The 10,402-nt window shown below is 36.4% G+C and overlaps 1 protein-coding gene across 3 annotated transcripts in view; it reads right to left on the bottom strand.

Moving 5' to 3' along the window:
- The window catches only part of Arid1b (AT-rich interaction domain 1B), a 350,262-nt gene that overhangs the window by 102,801 nt on the left and 237,059 nt on the right, over positions 1-10,402 (bottom strand). For all 3 annotated transcript variants that reach the window (XM_033763302.1, XM_033763303.1, XM_033763301.1), the window contains exon 5: positions 8,968-9,211. In XM_033763302.1, the coding sequence (XP_033619193.1) occupies positions 8,968-9,211 (244 nt within the window). The remainder of the gene's footprint in view (positions 1-8,967; positions 9,212-10,402) is intronic.

Here is a 10,402-nt window from a genome sequence, read left to right on the forward strand (position 1 = left end):
TTCTTTCTAGGCTAAAATTAATTCATAACAGCTTTGTACTTCCCCATTTTGACTTCTTAATACAGCAGATCAATGACAACAGCGTTTTTACAGAGGCAGCACATTGATGATTCAAGAAGCAACAAGAGTCAGCTGAGCACAGGTCTGGAGCAGTGATAGGCTCCTCAGTGCCAGAGATGAAAACCAATAATAAGCTAGGCACTCCTTACTGAACAGTGCAAAAAACACTGGAGACGTGGGAGTGGACTATTGGGGCAATCAAGTGTACAGATGAATCACTGCTGGAATGACAGCAAGAGCAAGGCACACAGCTCTGTCTCTGCAACAGAGGCACTTGGGGAGCTTCACGCATAGGCCAGAGAACAGGAACAGAAGGACACAAAACAGCTAAAGGAAACAACAGAGCTTATTTTTAATTAAGAGGGGTAGTGAGGTCAAGTGGACAGGTGCATTTTGAGAAATTCCTCTCTTATTTCTGAATGTAGAGGAAAGAGAAAGGGAAAGGCTTAATCTGAAATGTGTTAGAATGGAAGAACTGCAAAGAGTGGTGCTTTTGGAAAACAAAAGCCATGTTCTTGTCCCCAAACTAAGAATGCCTGGTTTCGACTGGAGTGCCACCTCAAGAAGAGGGTGTGTACAGAACTGTGGACGGATTAATTACAGAAATGGAACTTGCCCCCGGTTCTGGCATGAGCAGCAGCAGAAGCCTGCCCTCTAAACTCCACTGTGTTCATGCTGGTGTGGAGCTCCAGAACCAGGATCTTGGTCTGAATTTTAAGACAGAATATTGAAGGGATATGCTCTGCATCATACTACCAGAACCAAGCTCTCCAGAGCCGCCCGATTTCTCAAACATAAGATGCATGGCTGCTTTTTCAACTGCCACTACGAATCATTTGGAAAGGATTGGAAATGACTGTTTTGTATAACACACAAATATTTTACTTTGTAAGGGTAAAAATACTGGCTAAATTCTCTCCCTTGTAGAACTGCTGAATTGACATTTTCTGTACTGCTACAGATTAAAAACATTGATATATCAATGGCATTTTCTGTTTAATTATTTTTCTTGCTCAGTTTGCCAATAAGCAGCATGCATCTCCCTTGCAACAAGCTGTTGCAGGATTTCTACCTCCAGAGAAGCCAAAAAAGGAACATGTGATTAAACATTTTGAAATGAGATAGTCAGGTACGGTAGCTATGCAGATCTTCAAATGAAATATTTCTGTCATCACAGCAATGCCATTCTAGAGTGTGCTAAATGCTATCCTGAAAGAAAACTTGCTTAGAACCATTTACATATAGAAATAAATGCATAATTGTACCACAAGTTTTATTGCGTAAGGATAAATTTAAAAATGGAAATTTTACTTATTGAGGATGGGTTAAGGCTTGAGGCCTTAAAATTTCAAAATCTATGGAGAATGAATTAAGTAAGAGAGAGATACCGATTTACATCCTCTGTTGTTCATTTTATAGGTACTAATCTTGACAAATTATACTTGAAACTATCATTTCCTCTCACTAAAATCCTTCCTGTTCACTCTGGCCTATGACTATTTGCTGTAATTTATTTTTTTCTTTCCTATTATAGCATTCTTCCAGAATCTGCTTGTCTGAATGTCAAATTAAGCAAGAAAATTCATTTTTTGACCAGAATATCTTCTTGTTTGTATCTGACGCTTTATAAGCTCATAAAGAAATCCACTTAGCTCCCACTTGCTAAAGAGGGTGGAGGTGGGGGAAGTGTTCTAAATACACCACAGTGCTGCCGAAGAAGTTATTTCCAGATTTAACTGAATGCCTATCACCATTTTTGGAACTTTATAACACTAGTGTCTGAGCTTTTCCTGAGGGTACAAATTCCTCACGGCAAGTTGGTATGTACGATGCACCTCTTACCATCTAGAAGCTGATATGATGGACCTTCAGAATCTGAGCTTGACCAATGGAACTCCATGGCCATCCCTGCTGAATGCCCTCCATGGGCTCCTACCACTTGCTTCTTTCTCAAAAACAGCTAGAAGTGTTTGTTAGGCAGAAGTCTGTGTTAGAGAAGGGCAAAGCCCTTCCTGAGGAGGGGACACATGTATGGGGCTGCTGAAGAGGGAAACTGTGGAGCTGCTGGTGGGGAAATAGCCAGCTGGAGAGGGATTGAAAGCACAGTGACTAAACAAGCAAGATATGACAGAAAGGAGTAAAGAGAGAATGTGAGAGAAGAACTGAAAGATTTCTCTCAACCTAGCCCTCCTTCAAAGTCACTGAACTTTTAAAGCACCCTGCCTGACCCAACCCTCACTTCAACAGCTAATAGTAAGTGGGTGGGTGTGGGGCTGAGATACCTCACATAACACCATATACAGCAAAACTTGTGAAACTTAAAAAGAAATGTAACTTGTATATTTGATGCAACTCTTCTCTGTTTCTGTTTTTAACTGCCAGGAAGAACTGCCCTCAGTTAGTCTTACAATAAATACCTAGTACACGGAAGAAGAGTGCCTGTAAAATCAGTGTCCATTTAGTGCGGTGCTAATGTAATCATCTAATTTTGTATTCTGGGTTCTAATTCATTGTAGTCCATGGTCTCCTGAGGGCAGAAGGAAGTGACTTAACTCCACCTAAAACTGGACTTGGTACATGAGCCAAATGTCAAAAAAAGAAAATCTATTTGGGACTTTGTAATTACTACCCATAAATCTTCATTAACAAACCAATGGATAATCATCAACAGCCTAAACCATCGAAGTTTTATATATAAAAATATTTATCAGGCTATGAACAGTTAAATATAGCTTCCCATTCCCCCTCCTTTGGTGTTTGCTCAATTTTTAATATTTAAACATGGCTGCTGCTTACAGCACATGCAGGAAAATGCTGACAAAAGCCTTTGGCCAACAAAATAAAATAAGTTTGGCCTATTTGCATTTTTGCTTTGTTAGTAAACCATAATAGTTGGCTCAGGAGGTAAGAAGAGTGAAATTAATACTCACTGACTGATCTGGCAACAAACATACCTTCTGTGTCAGCTTCCACTGTGTGGTGGGGGAATAATGCCCAATGTAAGACCTTTCCAATATGTGCAAAACCCAGTACATTTTCCTCCTTATATCAAAGCACATAACTCCAGGATATAACTCATAAAACAGCATTAAGTCCTCATTTATTAGAGGAAAAAATATATAATATCATATATTGCAGAATGAACTGCACCTGACACTAGAATCACTTAAGTGTGTATACATTCACACTACTGGCTAGAAAGATGGAGATTACTTCATCTGTCTCTAAATATAAATATGAAATGGAGAGAAATGAAGAGAGAATAAGTAGAAAACAAAGTTTATAATGGCACGGGGGGAAAGACAATAAATAGGCTGGTTTCTGTTCTCTAGTGCCTGTTCAGATTAAATAACCAGGGCTGAATTCTTTACCTTCAAACTATAGATGTCTGCAATGTTGAAGCTCAGTTACATGCAAACAAAGGGATAGAATCCATCTGGCTTCTAACCACAGGAAAGCTCTAGCCTGTCTTTGAAAGAATGCAGGAATGAAAAGACTCACAGAGAGAGGGATGTGACAGGGCCAATGCCTTGCCCATGTCTCATAGTAATTGTTCCCAGGACACTCACCTCATTTTTGAGGCAGCGTAATGGGAGTGCAAATAGCAGTGGGTGGAGGAATGGATTCACAGGCAAGAATCACAATCTGCCATTCGGGAAGCTTTACTGCCCTTTGGTTATCTACCTTTGTGATACTTCTAATTAGCTGTCAATTTCATTTTGCAGGGCAGAGATGGAGAAAAATGATTGCTCTTTTACAACTAATTCTGGAACACAAGACCAGCATGAATACCCCACAATATTTTGGCTTTACCTCATCCCAGTTATCAGCTACACACCAGCTGTGTGTTTTACAATGACTTGCTGGGGAGACATGAATGAAAGAAGCAATCTGTGATATGGAGAAGCAAGACAGAACAGAAGGTAATGCGACAAAAGTGAGGTCACATGGGAGAGAAGTGAGGTCAGAAAAAATCAAATTAGTGTTGGAATAAGCAGAAGAAGAGGAGAGAAAGAAAACATAAGAGTACATGTGGTAAATAAAAGAAAATTCTAAACAGACTTTCTGAAAGTAGCACTTTGAGAATTATGTCCTGGTAAACTATACAACTTCTACATGACCTTTGCATTTCACTAGCACAGACTCAGAAATAAAGGGAGACGACCATACATATCTTAGCATCCAAAGCAGAGATTAAAAATAATTAAGGGACATGGAAAAAGGAGGTAAAAGGGCCTAATTATTCTTCATATGAAAGTATTTGCATTTAATTCAAAGTACATGAAAACCAAAAACATTATCAATTTTCTAATCAACTCCAAAGGATGGTTTATATTACCTTTGATTAAATTCACAAATGCATGACATAATATATAAGGTGAAGAACTCAACATATTTAGTACTTCCAGAGAATAAGGATATGAATTTTAGGAGAATGTTATTTTTTCAAAAGGGAGTACATATAGACCGGTGGAGAGAATGGGAAATAGAAGTCAAAAACTTTTCAATCTAAATGTATTATGATTTTTAATAAATCCAATTAAGACAGAATCATATAAAATTTTTGATGAACATTTATAGAAAAACCTGATGTTTTGAGCTGTTGGACTAAAGAAGAGAAAATAGGGAACACCTAGATTCAAGCTATGGACTACTTCCCAAGCACTGAGATAAGGCTGCTAAGAACTGGCTGGATTCTTTGGACAAATGAGAAAAGGGTATCCCTCCCCACAAGAGAACAGGATGACCATCAATACCTACTGGGCTTGAAATACATGTACTGGTACAAGGAGCAGCCTACTGGAATATGTGGCAACCCTGGCCAAACACATGGAGGGTGGGGAAAATTGCTCAAAGTTAAGTTGATGTTGTCACTTTTATACAGCAAAAAGAATAAGAAATAACCCATGATTCTAAACTGCATCTATTGTTAAGTTTTACACTTGCCTCCCTGCCTCTCACTTATCACATGGAAATCAACTACCCTGTGATCTGACTGAAACAAGGGTTAACTTTTTAGCTAAAAATTTTATGTAACAATAGTACAAATTTTGTTAACCTCTGAGGTACAGTCTTATCTTCTAGGCTTCCTCTTCATTTTCTCAGTCCCAACCCTAAAGAACATCAATGGAGATGTTTGCTTACTTGCTTGCTTTTCTTTCTCTTTTCCTCTCTTTCTTACCCATTATGCTTTTATGGCTAGTTCTGTTACTCCTCCTGAACAACCTTAGTAAACACAGTCTTAGTTACTTTTCTTGTTGCTGAGACTAAATACCTGACACCCAAAGTTAGAGGTGTACAGGTTTATTTGGCTCAAAGTTTGTAGAGGTTTGAGTTTATAGCTGGAAGGCTCCAAGGCAGGATAGCATGGCAGAGGGGCATCACAGAGGAGAAACATTTCATAGAGGTTAGAAGGCAGGGAGGCAGAAAAGCAGCAAATTGTAAGCATTAAACCATTAAGTTTCAAAAGCAGCCCTCTTTTTGTTCCTTATAGTCAATCCAGGCTACATGCCCTTAGGATGGGTAGCACTCACTCGCAAGGTGGGCCTTTCCATTATACATACTCAAAATTATGCCAAACCAATCAACGGACTGATTTAATAATCACACACCCTTAACCCCAACATCACACACTCTAGATCAAGTCACTTCTGAAAAAGCCCCACCTATGAATACATGATACTTTGAGGGAACCACCTAGACCCAAGCCAAAGACACATCAAAACATCCTTGAATCCTTTATACACATGCCTTCTGAATTGTATTAAGAAGCCAAAGGATTAAGAATCAGAAGACTTGCTGTCAAAACCAAATGTACTACGCTGGATGTAATAACCATGGAAAAGTCTGTAGGTGCCTTTGGTTTGAGTAATAACAATAACTGTGATGTCAGTGACAAGAATTAACATGCACTGAATGTTTACCATTTACCTGTCTTACATATATCACCTTATTTGATATTTGCAGAACCCTTGTGAGATGTGGTTATCATCTTTACAGATACAGAAACTGAGGCACAGAGCTTAAATTTCTCTAGTTTAGACAGCTAGTAAATGAGATACAATGGAGTGGGATCAAATATTATGAAAGGTCATCCATTCAGCTCAAAAAGTTTACTGCACTTGTGAGAAAAGTGAAGAAATGCCAAAATTAATCATAAGATTTTTTTTCTTTTTTTAAGATTTTTCCAATAGGTCATTCCTCTTACAGCAGCAACACTAACATTAAGAAATGTTTTATTTAGAGCCGGGGATTTAGCTCAGTGGTTCAGTGGCCTTCCTGACCCGAGTTCAATCCCCAGTACCAAAAAAAAAAAAAAAGTTTTATTTAGGGCCAGGAATTTGATTCAGTGACACTGTGCCTACCTCGCAAGTATAAGGTCCTGAGTTGGATCTCCAATACAAAAAAAAAAAAGTTTTACTTGTTGTTTTATATTATTGATACTATATACCACATACTACCAACTTTGGCAAATATAGTTAAGAAATTATTTCGTTGAGTATGCTACCAAAAAAGGTGAAACTTTTGTTGCCTAATTTCCTTTCTTGTACAAATGGTCACTGAATAGTATGATCAAGCACCATATATAAGTGGGCTACAGTGGAGCTGACCTGGCACGGCACAGTGAAAAAAAATTCAGACCTGAGTTGACTTGAGTTTGAAAAACAATCTATGTGCTTTAGATAACATTTCTATGAAAGTAGACAGTTTTTCATTATAAAAGGAACGTGCAGACAGAATGACACGAAAGCTCCTGTCTCCCTCTCCACGTCAACACCTGCAGTTAAGTTACTAGGAAGGAGAGATGGTGACTATAATTCACTGACCAACTTTTAATCTCCCAAAGATAAAGATGAACTGGACTTTGCCACTAATTACATCTACAGAGCAAAAATGTCTGCTTATCCAAGATCATGGGTCTAAAGTGAGCTCTTTTGTTGAGTTATATGTTCTATAACACATTAACATTCAATCAAAGAAAACAAAACTTTAGAAATCTCCATTTGGAATGATAAATGCATGTATGAGAAGCTTCAGATTGTCAACTACCCATGTCAGGGGTTTAAAATGTAAAAGTACAATATTTTTACACTTCAGTAAAGTTTGTATTTAAGCAATTAATCAGTCTTTTTTGGCCCAATTTGTGTATATTTTATACACAACTTCTTATCCTTTAGAAAGGTGACACCTCAAAAACTATATGCAAGCACCAAGATACATCATGTCAAGGTAGAAGATCCCAATGATGAATGTAATTGCTCTATATATCTAAAAAGTACCAATAAACTTAATTTCTAAAAAATATGAATAACAAACTTGACTTTGGAATTCTGGAATAAGGTATATTCATTGCTTTCACACTGTTAAAAACATAACAATCCATATTTTACTGTAATCACTCACTATAAGTACAAATATTACTGACAGAGAAGTAACACCAAAATGCCTTAATCAAAATGCATTTAACAACTACTATACCCAAATTATGTATAAATTTTAGAAATAATCTTTGTAGTCAAAAAAGCAAAATGTAGCAGACCACATGTAAATGTACAGCATGACTAAGAGACAATATTTTCTGATTTTCTGAGGCTCTTCCTACTTAATGCTTGTAATTATAAATAGCATCCCTTTAGATGTTCAAAAGTTTCTCAGCTTGGATGCAAAATTTTAGTCATCTTAAATAGCATACATTTCTGCAAAGAAATTTACTAAGTAAAATTAATAACTTATATTCTATGAATGTTGTGATAAAATTCTAAAATTAAAAAAGAAAAGAATTATAAAATACAGAGAATGTCTAAAGGGAGAAAATATAGGGAGATAGATATAGTTTAGGATAAGGAAAGATTTTATAGGCAGATAAAACAGCACCAGTGATACTCCAATTCTAAATTGTATGGTAGGGCCCTGAATATTCATTTGATAGTTTTGATTCATTTTAGTATGTACATATGCTTATTAAATAATAGCCCATATTATAATGTATAAAGAGTTCATAATAAATGTTTTGTAAAAATATGAAAAGGATAAAAATTTTTTAAAGGGGGTAAAATCAATCACTTATGATTTTAAGAGGACAGAATAACATCAAAAAATTTATTAGGGATTCAATATCCATCCTGGTAATGTACTTTTTGGCAGCCACTTATATCATGTTAGCAAAAATTGCACAAAAAAATTACATGAAGTTTAGTGATAAAGAAAATCCAGTTGCTTGGTGGATTTGAATGGATAACATCTGGTATAAGAAAGCTGGATGAGGATAAAGAAATTGACAAATAACTAATTAAATACTCCAATAACATAAAACAAGATGTAGAAAATACAGGATGTAGGACAAATGAAAAAAATTCAACATAAGAGTTAATCTGAACATAAACTCCTCATATCAGAAAAGAAAGTACAAGTTTATACCTTCTGTTATATATTGTACAAAGCAGTGATGCTTTAAATATGTTTTGATATTGATCAATATGTGATTATGATCAGACAAGATAAATATAAACTCAAAAATAATTTAGGTAAATAACTTCTGTGATATATATTTAAAAAAAAAAACGCCAATATTAGTCAACAATCTCACTTTTGTGCCCTTAACAGGATCTCATTTAACAGAATCTTTAAAAAAGATACATTAAGAGAATAAATAGCTTAGTGTTCTTGAAAAATTTGAAGACATCAAAGTAGTTGGTAATTTTATTAAATGGGTAGTTACAACCATTTGTTAAGTCTTTAGGAATTAGGGACACTGATATCCTTTGGTGAGAATGCAGTCATACACAATGCAATCTCAGCCCCAGGTTTTTAAATAGTAACATAAAGTAATAGAATGTGAGTGCCACTGATAAAAACAGTATCTGTCTTTATTAACAAGAACATAATAATCATTTAAAAAGTGAATACCTGGAATACTTGCAGGAGAAATTGGGCCAGAGCGTGACTGGTTGCTTCCTACAGGAGAGCCAACTGGAGAAGGTGATGGCCCCCCTGGGATGCTGGAGAGATGGGGCGATGCATGTGGAGAGAAAGGTGACTGAGCTGGGTTGCTCTGATCACCTTGGCTGCTTGTAGACCCAGATGCACTGACTGCTGAGCTCAAGGTTGCTTCTGTTCCTGTGGGGAGGTCATCAATGGAGCCAGACAGGTCCTGAGAAAGAAGGAAAGCACATATTTATACAGTAATACATATTTGGACCAATATCTAATCAAAACACTACTGAAAATCATAATGTCACACCTTTCAGGGAAAAAGTTTTTGTGATAATTTCCACAATTCAGATTATGGCTGTTTGTTATCAGAAAACTTTAATAAGCTGACTCATAGAAAGAATCCATAGATTTGGCATCCATATAAAATGAGGCAAGTTGTGACTCTTTCATAAAACCATGCTTTAAATTTTTCTCTGAACTACTATCACGGAGCCTTGTAGACTACTTCAAGTGCAATTCAGAATATCCCTCTTAGGGATGACTTACCACAGACATGGTATGCCTGGTTCCTAAATGAGGACTTCAATAAACAGAGCTACTACAAGCTCTGGACCCCTTAATTTAGAGTTTAATGTTGGAAAACTGAATTTCAAACTAGGATATTGCAATGTACTAGTCAAAATTTTAACCAAACTTTGTGGTGACAGGTTCTTACATTTTAAATGACAGCAAAATATCATTATAATACGGTGATATTTGTATTTTACATATTGTGAAAATAAGTCCCTTTGAAGTTATGTTGACAGAAGTCAATCCTACTGTTTCACCTTATATCTTTATACACCAATTTTATGGTGTTAAGACCATTTTAATTTGACCATAACACCTTTTGGGGACAGTTATCAGAATCTCTATTTGAAAGATTGAAAAGAACTGAAGCTAAAAAGTTATTGTTAAAGATCACATTACCAAAGACAGAATGCAGGTGTTAAAGAAAATAAAGGAAAGATAGGAAAGAGAAAGGAAAAGGTTTTCTGTACCTTTACCAAAATAAGACAGCTTTATTTTGGCCCATTTATTGCTGTACCCTAATGGCCTAGAGTGCTTAGTAACTAGCAGATACTTAGTAACTAGCTTCAGGCCTGCTGGATCACTAGACTCCCAATCTCTAACTCTGCAAAACCCATCAAAACTGGGAGCTCAGTGCTGAGTACATTATAAAAGTTGAGTTGAAGCATAAAAAAAAATTGTCCTGGTAATACAGAACTAAATACTCCAGAATGGAATCAGAAATATCTAGTTATGTTATTGCATGCAAGACATATTCAACCCTAAGTGATACTCTCTATTTACTCAATTTTAATTTTGCTTGCAATGGGGAGTTTTTGGGGGTGGGGGTGGGGGTGGG

This window comes from Fukomys damarensis, unplaced genomic scaffold (assembly GCF_012274545.1).
Source record: "Fukomys damarensis isolate Sample0158 unplaced genomic scaffold, DMR_v1.0_HiC HiC_scaffold_14, whole genome shotgun sequence".
NCBI lineage: Eukaryota > Metazoa > Chordata > Mammalia > Rodentia > Bathyergidae > Fukomys > Fukomys damarensis.